Source organism: Dreissena polymorpha, chromosome 16 (assembly GCF_020536995.1).
Source record: "Dreissena polymorpha isolate Duluth1 chromosome 16, UMN_Dpol_1.0, whole genome shotgun sequence".
Taxonomy (NCBI): Eukaryota; Metazoa; Mollusca; class Bivalvia; order Myida; family Dreissenidae; genus Dreissena; species Dreissena polymorpha.
Genome location: NC_068370.1, coordinates 34,820,367 through 34,843,694, shown reverse-complemented (window position 1 = coordinate 34,843,694; position 23,328 = coordinate 34,820,367). Strand labels below are relative to the sequence as shown.

Below are 23,328 nucleotides of genomic sequence, written 5' to 3'. Positions count from 1 at the left end.
TTTTCATTCATATAAAAGTATTTTGGAGCCAAAAACAAACACATCAATTTCCCAAAGTGAAGACTTCACGACGCGAATTTTCCCAATTTCAGGTTTTTTTTCGCTCAAATTTTTATAATTGGACTGGTACCGGTACTTTTTCCAAATGGGCAAAAACAATCGCTGTGGATAAGGAGCCAATAACCAGTGACTTGACAACAAGAAGGCCATGATTGCCAAAAAACTGCTCACGCGAGTTTAAGTACTTCAGTAGTTGAAGACATGACCAGGAGATCCAGCTTTTGATCCCACAGGATACAGATTTAAACATGGCCTTGATTTTGTCAAGACTAACATTCTGACTGAGTTTCATAAAAAGGAACAAATGTAAAATCTAGAAAAGTTTTTTCCAAGAATTGACTTGACAGTCAAGCTTTTGGACACACATAATTCCAATTCAAATATTTGGCCAGGATATTGTCAGGATAAGCATTCTTCTGAATTCATTAGGATGGGATGTGCACTGTGGCTTCTAGATTGGTAAGCAGGTTTCAGTTTACACTGCACATTGCCAGATGCGTCCTGACAACAACAGCTTATAAGGTATTTCAGTATCAAACACGAAGCTTTTACACTGGATAAGTTTGAAAAATGGCAGCATTGAAACAGCTATGCAAACTTATCAGGTAAATGAAATATTTTATTATACCAAATAAATTCTATATTAGATTAAAAGCATTAGGATAAGCAGCTTTATCAACTGCATCCTCACCTTATTGAAGCGATGCACCATGTCCCTTGAAGCAGACGACTTATCACCTGTCATCTGCATCTTCAGTTTTCTCACAAGCTCAGGAATCAAGTGCGTTGTAGCCTTCTTTAGGTCACCCGCATGTAATTCTCTCCCCCTGATGTTGGCATTCAAAGAAGTCACAGCTTTCTCCACAGGCATGTCACTGTCAATCTGAAAGTTCCAAATTAAGATCAATGAAAATTGTAAGGGAAACAAGTGACATGATGGGCAAAACTAATTTATACCAGTAAGCTATTGTATTAGTTCAAACAATTTAGGTAACACTTCAACAAGGTAACAACCACAACTGTAATTATTGTTAACAACAAGAACTTAAACAACTGTAATTTGCTTTACAAGTAAATACATAACTACAAACAATGTTAATGCATAAATATATCATGGGCATTGAGGACCAACCAGTCCATGCTCCATCAAATTGATTATACACGCAATATTAATTGCATAGGCATTGTTTTATTTATTTAACCATTTTAGGACTACCATTTTTAGAAACAGTATTTTGCCTTTGATATCTCTTTGGTAAATATCATCATTTTACTTAACCCCAGTCTACAATACAGTTGAATTTAAGACCATGCCTTTATTGGGCTGATATCACACGTACATCATTTACAATTTACAAAAGTGTTTAAAATCCAATCCAGTCAATCCGTATGCTGCATATTAACGTACTACACCAAACATAGAATTGTCCACTCACTGCATCATTGATGTCAGTCATCCACTCGGACACACAGTTGGTCAGATCTGGGGGTCCCAGCCATGATCCTTTCTCCCCACACTGCCACACGGCATCACCTATGGAATATCATAGTGTAGCAATGCCAATGGGGCCTAACTCTTAGCCAATGTGACAATTATTGCTCTGAATATATACAAGTATATGGATGGAAATAAAATTTAAAAGTTCTTAAAATAGTGTTGTTGTTACTAGGGCTAAGGAAAGTATTTCATGAAATTAAGCAGATTATTAATTAATTATTTAGTTTGACACATATTTTTTCTCAAGTCAATTTAAGTAGCTACCAGAAGCATGATATAACAAATAGAAAACTTCAACTTGATAACTAACCACTCATTCCTATGGGACACTTCACTTTTCGTGTCTGCCCGTTTTGAGTTGGAGGCCATTTTACGCCTGCCATTTCCTGTGCAGGGCAGATTGGCCTCCCTGGTTTCTTATCTTGGCCCTGTGACACAGTGGTGACCTCTGACTCAGGGGTCGTTTCAAGGTTAAATGGCAAGGTGCTCTTTGAGATGGTACTGGTGGTGGTAGCTGTGGTAGTGGTGGTGCTCTGAGTTGTTGTTGAAGAACTTGTTGTGTCATCTAGAGGTGAAAAAAACAAATGTAAATGATTATTGAAGATTTGACATAAACAGGAAAGGCTTTTTGAGCTTGAAGTTTTTATGTACTGCCATCATAACTCAGATTCATTGACAAGAATATAAAAGCCTAATCTAAAAAGATTTTCTTAGCATTTTGAATGCCATTAGCAAAATTATTTTGGTAAACTGATTCATTATAAGTAGATTTTATAGTTTATAGGCAAATAAAAATTCATTTACATTCAACAATTAAAGACCTAGGTCTTGATGCAATTGCTCACAGCAATTTCTATTCAAATAATGTTATTATCTTCTGCAATTTTAAACTATATGCAAAGACTAATGAAGAAATTCAACCACATTTTTTGTGTAAGATTTTTCTTTCAAGAAATTGTTCTTAGAAAAGATTACAAATATTTTACACAAAGATAATGATAAGCATTGTGGCCCCCTTTATTCCATATCACATAACATGGTTTGCCCAAATTTCCACCCAGATGACATCAATCTTACTTGCCCACTCCACCACTTTCATGTTTCATATCTGTCCGATGACAAATGTAAATTGTTTGGTTCTGCTTGTGACTACCACATAAAGGCAGCCTGTGCAGTACTACACTTATTACTGGGGATGTAAATAAAACCCAGGATATGGTTTGCTACCATGCTGTTTTTTAAAGAATAAATCAAATAGGATTGTTCATCAAATATTTCCCCAATGAAGTGTAAAGTAACAGCATTTTCAGGTGTTTTTCAATAAATGCATTTTAAACTCTTTTTTTATTTCATGATAGTATTATAAGCTACATTCCCTATCATTTTTAAAATTAAGATTTCATACATGTGCACCATATAAACATTCACAGGTACTTGTTAGAAATGCCTAAAAATTGTTGTAATATTGTAGCAATGTTACATTAGATGGAAAAAGATAATGGCACATTTAATTTTACATGTCAACTTTAAAATATGTTTGATTTATGGCACATTGATTCACATAAAAACACCTTTTTGGTGATAATTTCCAAATTTTTACAGTTCTCCTTTTGTGACAACAACAAGAATGAGCTGCACCTTAAATTCTTAAAATCTCTACTTTGATAAGAAAATGCATTTGGATAAAGAAAAAAGTGTAACATGATAACAACACTTTCCAAATCCCAATTGTTGAGACCACTTCTCTACCTCTTAAATACCTGTGAGTTATGAATGTCTACCAATTTGAAACTTCAGCCATATCTGCTGTTACAATCAAGTACACTTTACCATGACATGTAATGTAATTCCCCAATCAAGCATACATTCTCAAATCAGATTTTAAACCTTTTTCCTCATTTTGTCCTATAATAAATGCGCTTTATACAAGGCTGGCTTGAGTGAATTACCTTGTTATGGTGTGAGACAGGGTTTTGTTGTTAAGCAATCAGAATGCAACATCATGACAATATAACTCTGCTAAAATACAATCTGTCTGTGAAACTTGACTGATCAATTCAAATCACATCTCCACATGTAATTAAACTGCAATGTGAGTGGCAGTCACTGATTTAACCCATTTATGCCTAGTGGACTCTCCCCTCCTTCTAAATTGGATTTATTTCCAAAATTAGGGATTTCTATATTTAGAATATTTCTTACAGAAATTCCTTTAAGCAAACAGCACAGACACTGATGAGACACCGCATCATGCGGTGTCTCATCTCGGTCTACGCTATTTGCCAAGGCCTTCTTTCTAGACGCTAGGAATAAATGGGTTAAATCACATCCCGATGTAATTAAACTGCAATGTGAATAGCAGTCACTGATTTAAAATGCCAAATCCAAAAATTATTATGCTTTAACCCTAGCAATTATTTTAAATTCGACTTGAATAAGTAATATATTTCAAAGTAATCCATGAATATTTACTCAGGTATGATTCAATCCAGAATTAATCATACAAAATCCATGAAAAATTACTTAGTTATAATTCAAACCACATTTAAACTTACAATAAGCTAATTTTCTGGCCACCGGGAAACTTATTGCATTTGCATGCTAGCTGAACATTGTAGAAACTCATAAGACATGAGTTACAAAAAAGATCTTTTCTGTGATATGTCTTTGCTCAATGTTTCAAGATAAATTTGTACTTCTTATGCATTTTCTAATCCATAAAATATAGATATAACAATACGTGTTTATATTCTTGAAAGCATTATAATCTCCTCAATTAGCATGCTGTTTATAAGGTACACTTAACATTACCTTTGATTGAATATTACCATTGGAAATTTGCAGTCCATAAGAATTTATTTTGCAATTTTATTAATATCCTTTACCTTTGAACACCTGTTCCATTACTTAAGTTTCATTTCAGTTCTATATGTGTGAACTATATTCATGAAAATGTTCAGATCTGCACTTGATCCTTACCCAATAGACCGTAGGTTTTAAATACTTTAAATGTATGATTTTTCAAAGCCATGCTTGGTGTTTGTTTGATGTGGTTCTGAATGAAACTGATTTGAATTGGAGAACATAGTTAGCTCTTAAATGTGCATTGCAACAACTTAAATTGTAATTGTCTACTTTTTTTTCAAGAAAAATAATTCAAGAAGATTGCTGAAAACTGAAAAGCATTTAGAATTGATTAATTTTGTTATTAATACCATTTATACAAATGAGCCATCTTGTTTAAGAGTAAAAGCAGACAAAATATGGTAATAAAATGTTTTAAAGAATTGTTTAAAGAGATTAACATACAGTATATATATTTTGTATTCAAACTTCACAGCAAATACAAACCAAAATTGAATGTAAAGTTTTATTTTATCTCTGATTCATTATGGTGTTGTTTAACATTTTATGGATCAAAAAACAAAATATCATAATGTACACAACCAAAAATGTCAAACCACAGAGACTGTAATCAAGGTCCTGCATGCACATCTACATGCATGCCTATTGGAGGATGTTATAACACAGATAACAGAGTTACAAGGAAACCATACTGCATGAAGCATGCACAAAAATATCATCCAAAATATCACAACATAGTTCTTGTCAAAGGAAAACATAACAGGAACTATATCCCCATGAATACTAATACTGTGATAAAATTTGTAACAAATATCAGTAAACTCTTCTTAAAATTATTCTTTAATAAATATTTGTTGATTTTTGCACAAAATTATTTCCAATGAATATAAATTAATGTAAAAAAAACTAAGGCTCCAACAAGTTGATCAGTTGTAAGACTGTTATTATCCCTAAAAACTTTGGAGCGAGCAAGTGCAATACAAACAAGAGCACCGCCTTGTGGGTGCAGACCGCTCATCTATTTTCTTTTTAAAGGTGAAGGGACTCTCATTTTCAATCACAAAGGAGGGAGGGGTGGAGTGAAGAGGGGTGTATAGTGTGGGGGTGTGGAAATATTACATGATCTTCCAAAAATGCGAAAAAAAAACGCAAAAAAAATCGGGGGTGGTGGTGGGGGGGGGGATTCTTGGGTGCCGATGGTTGGACGGTATTTCAAACATAAAATAATAAAAATAAATATTTGTGTTTTTTAACCGTTTAAAAAAAAAAATGGGGGGGGGGGGTGGGGTGGGGGGGGTATAGTTTGAGGGTGTGGTTGTAATTTGTGATATGATCTTAAAAAAATAAAAAAAATAAAAAATAGGGGGGGGGATTTGGGTGGGGGGTGGGGGGGGTTGGGGGGGGATTCTTGGGTGCGATGGTGTGACTGTATTTCAAACATAAAATAATAAAAATAAATATTGGTGTTTTTTAACCGTTTCAAAAAAAAAAAATTGGGGGGGTGGGGTGTGGGGGGTATAGTGTGAGGGTGTGGTGGTCATTTGTGAGATGATCTTAAAAAAAAAAAAAAATAGGGGGGGGGGAGGGGGGGAGAGGGCACGGGGGATGGTTTGGGTGGAGTCTATTGTGGTATGTCAGGTAAGAGTAGTTTTGTCAAAGTATCAATCAAATCTCATCATAAATAAAGAAGTTATGGCAATTTTAGCAAAATTTAATAATTTGACCTTGAGAGTCAAGGTCATTCAAAGGTCAAGGTAAAATTCAACTTGCCAGGTACAGTAACCTCATGATAGCATGAAAGTATTTGAAGTTTGAAAGCAATAGCCTTGATACTTTAGAAGAAAAGTGGATCAAAACACAAAATTTAACCATATATTCAAAGTTACTAAGTCAAAAAAGGACCATAATTCCATAAAAATGACAACCAGAGTTATGCAACTTGTCCTTTTACTGTACCCTTATGATAGTTTGCAAGTGTTCCAAGTATGAAAGCAATATCTATGATACTTTAGGGGTAAAGTGGACCAAAACACAAAACTTAACCAAATTTTAAATTTTCTAAGTATAAAGGGCCCATAATTCCGTCCAAATGCCAGTCAGAGTTACATAACTTTGCCTGCACAGTCCCCTTATGATAGTTAATAAGTGTTGCAAGTATTAAAGCAATAGCTTTAATACTGTAGGAATAAAGTGGACCTAAACACAAAACTTAACCAAATTTTCAATTTTCTAAGTATAAAAAGGGCACATAATTCTGTCAAAATGCCAGTGAGAGATACATGACTTTGCCTGCACAGTCCCCTTATGATAGTTAGTAAGTGTTGCAAGTATGAAAGCAATAGCTTTGATACTTAAGGAATAAAATGGACCTAAACACAAAACTTAACCAAAATTTTCAATTTTCTAAGTATAAAAAGGGCACATAATTCTGTCAAAATGCACGCCAGAGTTATCTAACTTTGCCTGACCAGTCCCCTAATGATAGTAAGTAAGTGTACCAAGTTTGAATGCAATAGCATTGATACTTTCTGAGAAAAGTGGACCTAAACGCAAAACTTAACCAAAATTTTCAATTTTCTAAGTATAAAAAGGGCACATAATTCTGTCAAAATGCACGCCAGAGTTATCTAACTTTGCCTGCCCAGTCCCCTCATCATAGTTAGTAAGTGTACCAAGTTTGAATGCAATAGCATTGATACTTTCTGAGAAAAGTGGACCTAAACGCAAAACTTAACCGGACGCCGACGCCAACGCCGACGCAGACGCCGATGCCAAGGTGATGACAATAGCTCATAATTTTTTTTCAAAAAATAGATGAGCTAATAAAATAAATTAAACAGATTTGTAATAATGTTCCCTATGAGACACCAGCAAAAGAGGCTGAATAATTATAAAAGTTAGTGTCTACATAATTATTTGTTCAACATTTCTGCCCAACTGATTCAGTTTATTGTCCCCTACCGGTTTCACTGGAGGGGACTTATGGTTTGCGCTCTGTCTGTAAGCCTGTCAGTCTGTAAGCCTGTCAGTCACACTTTTCTGGATCCTGCGATAACTTTAAAAGTTCTTCATATTTTTTCATGAAACTTGAAACATGGACAAATGGCAAAATGGAGATTATGCACATCATTTCATTTTGTTGCTATGTCAATAATTCTGGTTGCTATGGTAAAAAATAGACTAGAAATATTGCTGAAAATGGTGGAGTTTTACCAGTAGGGGACCATATTGCTTGGCTATAGTCTTGTTACATGCTGCCGTTTGTACTTTTTCGATGATAAATAAATTGTATATGTTGTAAAATATGTAGACTTAACCGAAATGGACCATGCAAGCACTTTACAAATAATAAAAACATCTTTTTGCAGTAAATCTGACAAACATCTGATCTATTTGTTATGACCTAATACTTCCTTAGTTCCAACATAATTTTATATAATGGACTTAAAACATGTTTTTCAGTGCCAAAACACTGGGCAAAATAATGTGACGCCTCAGGTCAAGAATTTTGTGTTACTTATCTACATTATCCATCATTTGTGTACGGGTGTTACCTTTTTCGCAATAAAACTGAACCTCAAGGTATTTCGTGGTGCCAGGACACGGATCTCCCCCGAACATGTGATTGGCTGCCTGGAAGGAGCAGATCTTCCTGCCGTCACATCTAAAACCGCAGAACAAATACACGGGCATGCACTAATCTGGGTGCAAACAACATTCATATAACACCTATTGAAACATGCTGCAGGGACACTGGGGTAATGATTGAAAAATAGTTAGGCATCATCAGGCTGTTAGGATTGCTTTCTTATGTTTGTCAATCTGGGATTCTTGGCCTTCCTTTAACCCTTTAACCCTTTGCATGCTGGGAAATTTGTTGTCTGTTGATTTTTTTCAAAGAATACTATCAGAATAGCAAACAGTTTGGATCCTGATGAGACACCACATTCTGTGGCGTCTCATCTGGATCCAAACTGTTTGCAAAGGCCTTCAAAATTCGGTTCCAGCACTGAAAGAGTTTAAATATATTTTTCATCAGAAAGAAAGTGGTATCATGATAACGAATATAACTGAACTACATAATATATCAAGGTTTCATGGTAGACATGAGAAAAAAACTGGGTATTTTGTGTCCTGTAACCCCCACCCAAGCCCTTGGCATGGCAGTCATGTTTCTCAATTAATCCCTCATTTTTGAACGACATAGTTTTGTTGATAAATGATCTCTTAATTTACAACTACTTTTGTATTTTATGATGGGTATGTTTTGTGTGAAATGTGAGTTGCAGTTTTACAGTAGTGCGACAAGTTCATTCAAACAACTGCTTTTACCGATCAGTAGGTTATTAACCATGAATAGATTCTTCTCATAACAGCAAATTTATTTAATTGATATCCCCCGCAAATTATTTGTGAAGAAGGCGGACGGACGGACTGACGGATAACACCAATTCCATATATCCCGCTGCCTTTAGCGCTGGATAATAATTTCTTTAAAAGATTCTAAACCAATAAGTTTTCCATCACAATATTTTCTACCTAACACTATTCTATAAATGTTAAACTCACTCAGCACAATGCACTACATGTTTAATGACAAATAAATGTTCTGTTCATCTGGCAAGACTGGCATACAAACAGCCTTGCATGTTGATAGTATTGCACTGGTTTAGCAGGAAACCTTTCATCGCTATGCATAAAAAAGCTTACTTTCTTAGTACAACAGGTACAAACAAATATAAATGCCCGATTAACCCTTTGCATGCTGGGAAATTTGTCGTCTGCAAAAATGTCGTCTGCAGAATTTCTAAAATTAGCATTTTCTTCGATTTTTTTCAAAGAATACTATCAGAATAGCAAACAGTTTGGATCCTGATGAGACGCCACGTTCTGTGGCGTCTCATCTGGATCCAAACTGTTTGCAAAGGCCTTTAAAATTCAGCTCCAGCGCTTTAAGGGTTAAGTGACTGAGATTTATATTTGTATAATAGTGCATGTTACATAATTATTTTCCATGATAAATAGGTTCTAGAAAATTACCCTGAAAGTTATTTAACCAGTAGCATGCACACACAAAACATGAACATGAAAGACACAAAACCACAAGCTTTATCACATAAAACAACACAGACACAACAACATCAAATATCAGACTTTGTTTTGAGAAAAGCAACAACAAATAGGATGAAGTTTGAACTTTTTGCTTGTTAAGCAAAACATGGTCTTCTGTGGTCTTATATGGTAAAATGACAATGTTATATCATGGAAGTCAAAAATGGTTCATGGTAAATTACGACTATCACTTTCTACTGGGTCATCAGGATAGGACGGAGGTCAAGTTTGGTACACTATTGTAAATTGGTACTTCAAAACATCCTTTTTTGGTACATCATACATGTATAACCCAATCATTCAAGTTTCAATTGCAAAGACCACTATAAATATATTAATATTAATATGAAATCAATAATAAGAGAGAACTCAACAAGAAAGATTTAATTAATGACCAATATATTTCAAATCTGATGCAATCAGTGCTGAACACATACATTTTGCGAAGCTTTAAAAAAAGTCAACAATAATATACTCAATTGACGGAAAGTTTGGCAGTATTCTCTGGCTTTATAAAGATCACACTATCCTTTACACAAGCTATTAAAATCAAATCGTAATATTTGAAACAGAATTGAAGCCAAATACAGTTTGATTTCCTGGATACTTTTTATATATTTACACAAAATGTCATCATGAGACTGGTTTCCAGAACATTTGCTGATTGTCACTGTAAAATGAGGCAACACAATACCATATGTTTTCAGGGAACTGAAAAAACCCAGATATACAACTTTGATTGGAAAACATCAAAGGCTTCCTTTATGGTTCCAGATCTTTTAGACAACAATAAATGGCTGCAGTGATGACAGACAAATGACAGAGAGAACATGGGAATGTGACCGAAGGGAAAAATCAGTTGACATTTTCTCTTGTGAATCAGCAATCAGGAGATGACAGATAATAAAACACACCCAGCATTCGACAGTAAATGATTGTTCAGATGTATAGTACATTCATTTAATATAAGTGACATGGCATTTCATGGCTTGGTAAAATCAGGCATATTGTTAGATTTTAAATTTGTAGTTGTTCTTTGTATAATGTCTGGTGTAAGACTATGGACATAAAGGTTTGTTGAACATTTGACTTTGTGGTTTATCATGTGTATTAAGTGTCCGCACACGTTAATCTGGGACCAAACTTACTGTTCATATTGAACTTTTTGTTTCAAGTAAAGCAATTTTCAACACAGATCCAATCCATCCAGAAAGTGTCATTCCTGATAAGCCCGTGCAGATGCACATGCATTAAGGCCGGTTTTCCACAATGCAGCTCATATGTTGATTTGAATTGTATGTTGAAGCCAAAAAGCTGCACAAAAATAATTTTGAACAAGCAAATTCGTTGAATTGATATCTCCCGCCCATGATGCTTCTTGACACAAAAGGGTTATATTTGACACTGAAAAAAGCATTTTTTCAAGATACAAAGGGCCATAACTCTGTAATTAACAGATGGTGTACAATGTCATTTGGCGTGCATCATTCTCTTATCTATATATATATACTCATACCAAGTTTCAATGAAATCCGCCAAAGCACTTTCAAGATATGGCTGCTGACACAAAAGTGCCTATAGTAAAAAGCATTTTTTCAAGTTACAAAGGGCCATAACTCTGTTTTTAACAGATGGTATACAATGCCATTTTGCGTGCATCATCCTCTTATGCATATATATACTCATACCAAGTTTCAATGAAAACCCCCAAAGCACTTCCAAGATATGGCTCCGGACACAAAAGTGCCTATAGTAAAAAGCATTTTTTCAAGATACAAAGGGCCATAACTCTGTTTTTAACAGATGGTGTACAATGCCATTTGGCGTGCATCATCCTCTTATGCATATATATACTCATACCAAGTTTCAATGAAATCCGCCAAAGCACTTCCAAGATTATGGCTCCAGACACAAAAGTGCCTATAGTAAAAAGCATTTTTTCAAGATACAAAAGGCCATAACTCTGTTTTTAACAGATGGTGTACATTATGCCATTTGGCGTGCATCATCCTCTTATGCATATATATACTCATACACGAAGTTTCAATGAAATCCGCCAAAGCACTTCCAAGATATGGCTCCGGACACAAAAGTGCCGGACGGACGGACAGCCGGACAGACGGACAACGCCAAAACAATATCCCTCCACCTCTGGCGGGGGATAATAAAAAACCACTTCAATTATTAACCAATCTTTACATTTTCACTTATTTCTTCATAACATCAACAACTGTGTTAAAGCCTGAATAAAACCTTTCTATTAACTCCAACAATAGGGTGCCTTTCGTGATGTAGGAATTCAATTAAACGTTCCAATAATTTGCATTTTTATGCTCAGGAAGTGTACCAAAGGATCAGTGTCAAATTATCAGCTAAAATGTAAATCTAACATGGAAATAAATCACTGAACTAATATCTAGACATGTGTTCAGTGATTTGTTCAGTACTCTATTTTATCAAGGATTTGGGGGATAAATAAAATTGATGATAAACTTAAATGAAATATTGCATTTAACTTCTTTCTGGCCACTTTTTTTACTTACCTACATGCCAAAACTTTAAAATCAGTCTTATAAGTCAGTGATTATTTTATTTTTCAATTAAAATAAATGTAAGTTAAATTAACTTTAAAACTCAATTTGGCTTCCTCTATAATACATGGCTAAAAATATATACTAATAGAAGCTATGCAGTTATTAAAATTACTTGACAAAATAATATGCTAAACAAGAGCACCAACTTGTGGTAAAAATACACCTGAACATATTTATCTTGAGTTAGAGAGCCAACAAGGTTAATAAGGCAAATTTTGGAAACTTCAAGGGCCTGAAGTCCTACAGGCAAACATGCTGTTTATTCAACTTTAAACATTATCAAGAAGTTTGATAATTATCTGCTTTAAACATTTAAGTTAATCTTACAACAGACAAGATTAATTTGACCACTTGTTAAGGGCGTGTTGATATTCAAAAGTGCTTCAAGAGACTGTCCAGGTTTTCTAACCAGCAGGCCAATATAATACACCAACCAACGTTATCTCACTATTTGAGTATGTGAGGGGACATCGTTCTCCTGGACACAAAAAGCCTAAATATCTCAGGTTTTTTCATAATAAGTTCCACTTTTCAAAAGTGCATATAAATATCTTCATAAAGAAAGGCATATGAAGCAGTTTAATTACATCTATGATGTAAAATTGCCAAGCATACTTTATTATTAAATTTTCTATCAAATAAGATATATTACTTTAAAAATGGTGTTAATTGAAACATACATTTTAAGCTTACACTGGTTTTAAGTTTTAATTTCTATGAATAAGTCAACAACTTCTTGAAGAATGTTTTACAAACACTTTATAACATCGAGATATATGTAAACTTAAAATTAGACGTCCAAACAGAGAACAGTCAATCTGCTTTGCATTTCTTTCAAAACATATCTGGACATTTTAAGCGATGTTTGATAAATTCATTTAAGTGAATGATGTCATAACATTTTTACTTGCCTTTTTTCCATTACTCATTCTTAGCAAATGGTTTTGATTTTCAAAGATTTTAATTTTTTTTTGACAAAATGATTTTACATACAAAGAAGCAAATTGGCTTTGCAAATGAATGGTAAAAAAACACCTCAAATGTTTTTCATTTTCCTAAGCCATTGTGTGAATTGTATGGTCCATTTGTTGCAAATGAAACCACATAGTCTTAATTTAAGAAAAATAACTTTTCTTGAGGATTATTTCTTTGTTAAATTATAAAACAAAACTGGTTTCATACAAAGATGTTGTGATTCACCTAACCACACTAAAATTATGTTGTAAAGGCTCTATACTTTTGCATAAATTTAAATTGATCAAACAACATAATATGATTAACCCATTTATGCCAAGTGTCTAGAAAAAAGGCCCTTGCAAACAGCGAGGACCCAAATGAGACGACGCATAATGCGGCGTCTCATCTGGGTCTGTGCTGTTTGCTTAAAGGAATTTCTGTAAGAAATATTGTAAATATAGAAATAAATATACTAGACATCCCTAATTTTTGAAATAAATTGATCCAATTTAGAAGGATGGGAGAGTCCACTAGGCATAAACGGGTTAATACATCCCAGTGAATTCACCAAGGACACAAATGAAAATAAACTTCAGAAAATTTAAAGGTATTGAAATAAAAGAAAGCCAAACAAATAACCAAAACACAATATTACTTGCGTACTTAATTATTTGTGATAGAAAATTCCCTATATGTTATAGCTAATATTTTAATACATGTATTAACTTTAAACTTCTTAACAGTATTTGACATTTTACAAGCAAATTCGTTTAATTGATTTTCCCCACAAAACACATTTTGGTTGCAGATGGGTGCAAATTCATTTATAGTCACTACAATCTTAAAGAAAATAATTAAGGTAATTGTTTATATGCATTGCAATTTTTCTCATTGATATCTTTACATCCACTAAGTTTCATGTTGAAATATTTAAGTGTATCTGAGATATCTGAGCCCTGAACATAACATCATACAAAAAAACTAAGGGCAATAACTCTTGTTTAAGAAAGTGTAGAGTTATGGTTCTTTTGCAAGGCTATTCTCCTCATTGATATCAATAAACCCATGAAATGTAACGTTGAAATGTTCTATGATCACTGAAATATAGCCCTGAAAAGTTACATCAGACAAAAAAACAGAAAGGGCATTAACTCTAATATAAGAAAGTGTAGGGTTATGGTTCTTGTGCATGGAACTTCTCCTCATTGATATCTATATACCCATGAAGTTTCATGTTGATATCTTGTATAGTTTCTAAGATATTTCCATAAAAAGTTTGTGACAGACAGACTGAACGGGACAGACAGACTGAAAACGCAAATTCTATATCCCTCCATCTTTGTCAGGGCATAATATGAAGACTTTCATTGTTGTTATACAAGTATATAATGCCTCAGTGGTGAAGTATCACAACTTATTATGTGTTAAAAAGCAACAACAAAGACCTTCAACAATTAGTGAGAAATCCCTTAAACAGTTGGATCTGAACAGAACATTTATGAAAATGTTATTCCAGGGAGTTTTCTTAGTTTTTTGTTTAAATTTCCTATGCAAAGAGGGTGACTCAAAATTGATTAAATTATCTGGTATCAGTGGCCAGGGCCCCCCCCACCCCCCCAAAATAAGATCAACCATGAACAAAGGCATTCTATCACAACCAAAGTGACAAATCATAATTAATGCAAATCACTTCCAAGACAATTTGGTAATCCCAAATTGAGATTCCAGACAAAATAATCCATTTCAATGCCTTGTGTGGCAATTATTAGACATTTAAAAAAGCCCCGACTTTCCTTGCATGGAGACAAAGGACATTTAGCAAAATTCCAATGAAATTAGAAATGTGACCTTTATTACAATAATAGGGAACAATGCAAAGGATGTGCAAAGGATTTAAGGGCCCAGCGTAAATTTAGACTAGGCTGTCTTTTTTAATTATTTTGAAAATGGCACAAATATTGACATTTGATCCCTCCAGACTTTCCATTATGACTTAATTGACAGGAAATTGGTAAAATGTCCATGCTGACTACTGATGTAATAGTATGTCATAAGTTAAACACACATATATCAGATATTAAGATTTTAAAATATCATCTTAACAAACAATGCAGTTTGATTTAAAGTACAATTCTTAACAATTAAGGCTGGAGTTTATTATTCAAATTATGAAACAAATATACCTGTGGTAATCATTCATTCATCATATTATTAAGTGTAATAATGCAAGATAAAAAATATCATAAGATCATCAATTTCATTTGAGACAAACTTATGTTGCCAATTTTGAATTATAACAATTAAATATTATTTTACAATTACAATGATTGTATGATTAAAAGTTAATTCATCAACAAACAAACTACATCACAAACAACACATGACTCATGGTTCAAAAGTTCAAACAGTATCAATGCCATAACATTTAAGGCTGGAATGTATGCTATGCCAGATGGTTCAAGACAGCTTATTATATTTACATACACTGTTAAAGTAAGATTCCCCTAGAATAATACAACAAGACCAGGTTTTGTAATATTGGAAGTCCCCATGCAATTCATCAATTGCAGACGTTTGCTAACAATTTGGATTATGGTACAGGTGAGATTATCACACCCATATCACACCCATCACAGCGCCAAAGATCAATGGATTAAGTTTAATCCTGTTTATTTTTCTGATACCACATTACACTGATATGATGCATTCTGTTGGGCTGGGCAGGTTCATCCTTGGCTTTGCCTAAGTTCTGATGTGCCAACAAACATAATTTATATGAGTTTCCAGAGTAACAATTAATCCAAATGTTCAAGAAAAAGCAGAAGCAAAAAATACACGTGTTGATGAGATTTTGGAAAACATACCCCAACCTTCAAAAGATGATTGCATCAAAAACCATTATTTTGGACATTTATTAATGTAAAAGGAACTTATGTAGTAATCATTCTCCATGTATTATTGGTCCATTGGGATTTGTGAGAATATAGTTATAATTATTTGTCAATATTTTGACATAGAAATAAACTATAAAAAGTATTTACAATAAAGAGTAAAGAACGCAATAAATTCAGCTATACAAAAATTAACTTGTGTACCAATATAGTGTAATATTAATTAATAAACAAAATAAAAAATAAATTTTATATTTGAATAAAAGGAATAAAAGGAAAGAAAAAAAAACACAACACAAAATTAATACCATACATGATGAAACAGAAACTGTGCTTGCAATGTTCTAAACTCTACACTGTACAATGGGCCATGCTGGTTGCAAGGTGGTGGGGAAATCATGCTTCCCTAGCAATGGGACCTTACCATGGTAACAGAAATATTCAATCTGCAGATATTTTGGGGTGAATGGGCAAGGGTCACCAAATATGGAATTTGAGGCCTGTACATCACATGATCGTTTATGATCGCACCTAGAAAATTGCAAATATTGTTGTGAAAGTAAAATAGTTATATTAATGGCTTTAAAAGACTTGAACAATTGCAATGATAGGACATTATTTTGACACAAACATTCATATATATGTAAAACATCAAATTCACTCTTATAAAGCAAATAATTACTTATCTTACACCATATGAATTCTAATGGGTTTGACATCATCAATGCCTTAATCAGGTCACTATTTCAAACAAATCTGGATTAGCCTGCAATGTGATGGACAGGGAGCTGATAATCATAAATGCTATTAGGAATTCAAGCCCTTTGGTTCGTTATTCAGTTTCAGTATGCCAGTGTTCTTGTTCACAAGCAAGAGTTCAGTATGTTCACAGGCTTTTTTAAACTTATGTTTTTGTTATACAATTCTTTACCTATGAAAAGTCTTGAAACATTTAAAATTTAATATAAATGTATTAAATATTAAAAATTATGACCGAGATTGAAAACCATAATCTTTGTACCCAATCTAGACAACTGTTGTTAAATAAGAAGCTTAAAACTCTAACAAGTAACTTTAAAGTTAATATTCATCATAAATAAGTGTCTAACAAATATAATAATGTTTACTTTTCTGAAACAATGCGTATGGAGTCCTTGGCGCTACACTGAACGTTCCAGTCCCTGTCAATGCCCTTCATCCCGCAGATGTACAGGCTGAATCTACCATAGTTGGCGAGCAGCACACGGATATGACCCTCCTTGCACTGCAGGTTCACGAATGAGTCCTCACATGCAAACGAAATGTTTTTCTGCTTATTGGACGGGTATTCTGCTGGATCTGAAATTTTGGAAAATATGTATGGTTTGTGTAATTTATTAAGAATAGAAACACATTAAGTTTTAATACTCAGATTAAGTGCACACATTATTCAACTTAGTTGCATTCCAAATTGGAAGAAGATATGTGTTTGTCAGAAACACTATGTCCCCTTAGCTGCTTTGAAGCTATATATATGACCTTTGACTTTGAAGGATGACCTTGACGTTTCACCATTCAAAATGTGCAGCTCCATGAGATACACATGCATGCCAAATATGAAGCTGCTATCTTCAATATTGCAAAAGTTATGGCAAAATGTTAAAGTTGGAGCAAACAAACAAACAAACAGACAGACAGGGCAAAAACAACATGTCCCCCACTAAAGTGGTGGGGGACATAAAAATATTTAAGATTAGGTTATAAACTTTTATTTTAGTATTGTATAATAAATGTTCTTGTTCATTAATCATCGCCTTATTTATTTGGATTTACTTCTTATTTTCTTGTACGGGAATTTACACAGGCATGATTTCCCTTTAGCAGTAAATAACAAGAGAGAGATGTGTTTGTCAGAAACACAATGCCCCCAAATGCACCGCTTTCAAGCCATATGTTTGTCCTTTCACCTTGAAGGATTACCTTGACCTTTCACCACTCAAAATGTGCAGCTCCATGAGATACACATGCATGCCAAATATGAAGTTGCTATCTTCAATAATGCAAAAGTTATTGCAAAACTTTAACCAAGGTCAAAGTTTTCGGACACACCATGAATGAATGAATGACAGACAGACAGGCCAAAAACAATATCCCCCCCCCCCCCCAATCTTTCGAAGACAGAAAGCATGTTAACAGTACATAGGGCTGGTAAAAACCAATTATCCTGCTGATGTCCCAAAAATAAAGTTGAAATAATGACATTATTTTTTTGTTGTATCACAACTTATGAATTCTAATTAATGTACGGACAACAAATCAAGCAGCATTAATAATTAATTCTCAAAAGCAGTTTAAAAATGTTAAAAAATGTCCATGCCTGAATTGCATTTAAATGTATACATTTTATACCATAAGAAACTTATGCAGTTAACCTTTGTTGATTTCATTTTTTTTCCAGAAAACCTCTAGAATAAAGAAATGAATGCAATGAAACTCATTAACTGAGCAAATAACCTTCACAATAAAAAGCTGGCTGGAGGGCTTTTATTAAACCTACATGGCGGTGGACAAAATGGTTGTTAATAAAGTTCACCTCCCCAATGACATTTATGGTCACACAAATGATATAGAAATGTCACCATAAGTGGTATACAGGCCACTTATTAGGTGTCCAAAACAGTATCATGTGGTGATGATGGACATTTGTAAGAATTTTTCTGGAAAAAAAGGGACTAACATACCTTAAAATGCAGCTTTCAAAAACAAAATTGCAAATAATCAGGGGTAAAGCCATAGATATTTAGTGGTTAGAACCAATCTGATAAGATGGAATCTCACATAACCAGCTGGCAAAAAAACTAAAACATAAATAAGATCAAAAGAAAGCTCTACCCCTTGATATCAGCCATACAAAAATCACCAGTGGCCATTAGGCAAAGAAGACAGAAAGTAGTAATACTTTTTTCTTTCATATTTATCTTTTCATCTGAGCTATTGCTTTTTTTCTTAATTTTCATTCCATTATTTATAACCATAAATGATAAAATTCCTTTTCTTGAATGCGCAAACCATAAAAACCTATTCAATAAGGTGACATTATACCAACAATTTATATGTCAAGCAGATAAATTAATGTGTCTGTCAATTGCTGTCATGGAATACTAATGTAACATTGTATCATCTTACTGAATGTTTTACATCTTGAACACTGCAATATCACTAGTGACACCACTATTTTCCACAGGGAGTGATGTTCTCACTGCAACTTAATACTAAATGAAAACAACTATTTCTATTCATTCAGGGCAATAAGAACAATACTGTGTCACGAAAACTGTGTTTTGGGGAGCCAGGATGGACATTTCAGTATTATTTTTCCAGAGAAAAATCTGTAATATCACATGACTGTTTAGTATGCAGAAACACAATATACGGCTGAGACTTTACATATAAACTTGAAAGGGCAAAACTTAAAAACTGTTCACATAAGCAAATTAAGTCATTACAAATGTTTGGTACAAAGCACTCGTTCAATATTGCTGATGTTTTGTTTTTACTAGAAATTCTGCCTAAAACAAGTCTGCAATTTATTACAGAGTTAAAGTGAATGAAGAAACTTGGTAAAAAGTTTAATTTTGATTTCACCACTTAAATTTCGTAGGTCTTTAAAACATTATTTAGTTCATTTAAGAATTATTGCAAAGTCTAACATTACAGCAACATAAAATACATCGTAAACTAAGTCTGCATAATAAAAAAGTTACACCATTAAAACTGCAGGGAGACAGTCAGAATAGAAAATTCTATGTGCTGTATCGTAAATTTACATGCAAATGTTTAGTGTCCATTAACAATGATTCACGTATTTTATCAGTTTCATAAATATTGGGCAATACATTAAATTTGGATTCTTAAGAAATTCTTTAATGAATTTACGAACCAAGTATTTGATCTCATGTGACCCAAACTTAAAAGTGGCCAAGTAATCATTGGCACTAACATTCTGACCAAGTGTCATTAAGTTAGGGAATTAAATGTGGCCTCTAGAATGTTCACACAGAAACTGTTAATGATGGATGACGCTTGACAAACCACAGACAAAAAGCTCTCACAAGTTCACCATGAGCACATGAACTAAAGACAATGAAAAAAAGGCAAAAATTGCTGTAGCTTTAGCTGTTATAAATCAAGAATTTTTTTCTAATGGCTGCATAAATAGATGCTCAAATCATTGCTAAATATGACAAGAGATTTAATTAAGCACATCAGGTGTATGAAGTGTGTATAGTCAGGAGTTATCATAACAGACAGAAACACTATAATCAATTAATTTATTCTTTATGAGAGCAAGCTGTTTCACAATGACACCTGAAACCAAATTGTTCACATTATAAAATAATAGAAAACGGTAGCAGACGACTTTTGTATCAGTAAGATTGAAATATGCCCACAGAGGAAAATGACAAAAACAGAAAAATATTACTGGAAAGTGACACAAGAATTAAAAAAATTAAACTCTTTTAAGGTTTTTACTATAATCAGTGCACCTACTTTAATTTTGAAATTGATGTGTTTTTCTTCAGAGCATAAACTTCTCATTTGTTAGCATCCTGATTATCTTGGTAGAAAATTGGAGGTTGTTTAATGGTTTCACCCAAAGTAGGACAGTCATACAAACTTCAAATTACAATTCTTCTCTAGTATTACACTCATTTAAATCAGTATATTGTTACACTCATTTATATCAGTAAGTAACAATGTTTGAAAGCCATGCATATTTCAAGAAAGTTGAGACTTAATAGTAGCCTGCACATGGAGGATCATAAAAACTCAACATAAAAGAAGCTACATAGAAAGCCAAAGGCAGATTTACTGCCTGTTTTAAAAAGAAGGAAAACACATTTAAACAAGAGATGTGTTTGTCAAAAACACAATGCCCGTGTGTGAATCAGAGTTTATTGACAGGTCCTACTGGCCTCTTCAGGAGGTCGTTATAGTTCGACCTGCCCCTGTGACCTTTCAGGGGAGAAATCAGCACCGCCAAGCGACTGCAGCACACAGCTCCGCCTTTATGGCCCCACTTGTCGTCAACGGCCATCGTCTTCATTCCCAGGACAGTTTCCCCAGTGCGTTGAGCGTACTGAGTACCGCTGTCTCGGGGTCCCTCTCTTAAGCCACCCCCCCCCTTGCTTCGTCATGACCTTCGACATTGCAAATGGCGGACGTATTGTAAGTGTAACATTCAACCCGCGTTCAATTCAAAGCTGGCAATTCAAATTACAAGTAATGGTGATTCAATAATGGAGAAAGCATTAACTGGATTTAACAAACGTTTGATAAGGTTTATTAAACCAGATAACAACAAGGAAAATTTTGATTATTAAAGTTAAACAGGTAAGGCAACTTAAGTGTACATATTTCGACATGTATAGTATTCGGATAAACAGTCATAGATGTACTAGATGCCCCATGCATTAAGGTTGTGTTTTGTTACAAAAGCAGTCATAGAAATGATGATAATATAATGATGATAAATATGTGATGAAAAGGTGCTACTGGTAAATATTTTAAATAACTTAAATGTTTTAAATATCATAAAAATTTTGAAGATTTTGCGACTCGTTTTTTCCCAATTTTGGTGATTTCACGAAGTGAAAAATTCCCAATGGCATGGGTACCGGACCCGTTCCCAATTGGGTGAAAAAAATCTCTGAGCAGAGCCACCCGCAGAAGTGAGTAGATCTTCTGTGGGCGACTCTCACCTCGGTCGCGACGCGCACCCTCCAGCTGCTGACCGAGAAACACAATGCCCCCTATTGCGCCGCTTTGAAATAAAATTTCAATATATCATTTGGCAGGTTTAGAAATTATCTTTCTTTTAAAGCTTATTACTTACCTTGGATTGTATTTTTTTTACTTTTAACCTTGAAGGATAACCTTGAGGGTGAGGATTTCACCCTCAAAATGTGCAGCTTCATGAGATACACATGCATGCCAAATATCAAGTTGCTATATTCAATATTGCAAAAGTTATGGCCAATGTTAAAGTTTTCGGGCAGGCAGGCAGGCAGGCAGGCAGGCAGGCAGGCAGACAGGCAGGCAGGCAGGCAGGCAGGCAGACAGGCAGACAGACAGACAGACAAATGGACTGACGGACTGACAGTTCAACTGCTATGTGCCACCCTACAGGGGGCATAAAAATATATCTGTTTGTTCATTAACATTTAAACAAGGGCATTTGAGAAAACTTAAACTGGCAAGAGCACATTTATGTAGCATCTGCAAACCTTTATGACCGAACATTGTCCTTTATGTCATTGTTTAAGCATAAAAATATTTCTAAAATGTTTATATTCTCTGCAACCTAGTATTTTCATGTATCTGTTACATCATGTTGTACAAACAGGGATATAAATAAGCACTGGCCCAGGTCAAAATCTAAAACTGGGAAACGAAACATGAAAGTCAACTGCCCAAATGGTAAATTTAGTAAGAGCAATTAATTTACTAATTCTATCATTCATCTGATCAGGTTCAATAAATTAGATGCAATTTGCATATTAAACAGAAAATTATAGCAGAAAAATGCAACAACAGTGTTAAACATTACATAAATGCAATTCTTTTTATTATAAGATTTATTGTATTTATTACCAATCTGAACAGGGTACTGCCGTTGAGCATGGGTATATCCCGCACAGTTATGTGCATGCATCAAACAAAAAAAATTGTCACAAAGTAAAAATTGCGACAAATGTATTATTTGGATGTTATTTCAGCACTTACACGGTATGTTATTAAAACTGAAAAAAGTATGTCCAATTTTTTTTTAATAAAGTTTCAAACATACACAATCAAGTTTTGGCTTAATTCAATGACAGTATGTATAATTCTCAAATGTAATGTGTTGTAAAATTGATATACATAACATTTGAATATTTCCCATGAGTAAGTAAAAGTTCCCTATTTTGGATCAAGTAATTGAATAACAAGAGCACAGCATAACGGGTGCCAATGCACGGCTGCGGGTGCAGTTTTGAATAAATTAAAGCTTGTCAGATTTGTTTTATTTTTTTAGGTCACAGTGACCTTGACCTTTGACCTAGTGACCCAAAAATAGGTGTGGCATGTAGAACTCATCAAGGTGCAGCTACATATGATGTTTCAAATTTGTATGTGGAAGCACTTTGATTTTAGAGCCAATGTTTAGGTTTAAGCACGAGTAGGCGGCGGACGACACAACGAGCTGACTATGACAATACCTCAGGTTTTCTCCGAAAATAGCCGAGTTAAAAATGTTTAACAAAGATGTTTGGTAGTTGATTTTTTCTGTGCTCATGGATTCGAGTCTCAGGGCTTATATAAATTTCAA

At 34.0% G+C, this 23,328-nt stretch overlaps 2 protein-coding genes across 16 annotated transcripts in view; both read right to left on the bottom strand.

Moving 5' to 3' along the window:
• Positions 1 to 23,328, bottom strand: part of LOC127862116 (kelch-like protein 21) — a 167,450-nt gene that overhangs the window by 10,902 nt on the left and 133,220 nt on the right. The window lies entirely within an intron of this gene.
• The window catches only part of LOC127862112 (adhesion G protein-coupled receptor L3-like), a 93,239-nt gene that overhangs the window by 39,002 nt on the left and 30,909 nt on the right, over positions 1 to 23,328 (bottom strand). For all 7 annotated transcript variants that reach the window (XM_052401093.1, XM_052401094.1, XM_052401091.1 and 4 more), the window contains 5 exons: positions 17,105 to 17,315; positions 7,978 to 8,087; positions 1,869 to 2,123; positions 1,497 to 1,594; positions 752 to 943 (listed from right to left, as the gene is read on the bottom strand). In XM_052401093.1, the coding sequence (XP_052257053.1) occupies positions 752 to 943; positions 1,497 to 1,594; positions 1,869 to 2,123; positions 7,978 to 8,087; positions 17,105 to 17,315 (866 nt within the window). The remainder of the gene's footprint in view (positions 1 to 751; positions 944 to 1,496; positions 1,595 to 1,868; positions 2,124 to 7,977; positions 8,088 to 17,104; positions 17,316 to 23,328) is intronic.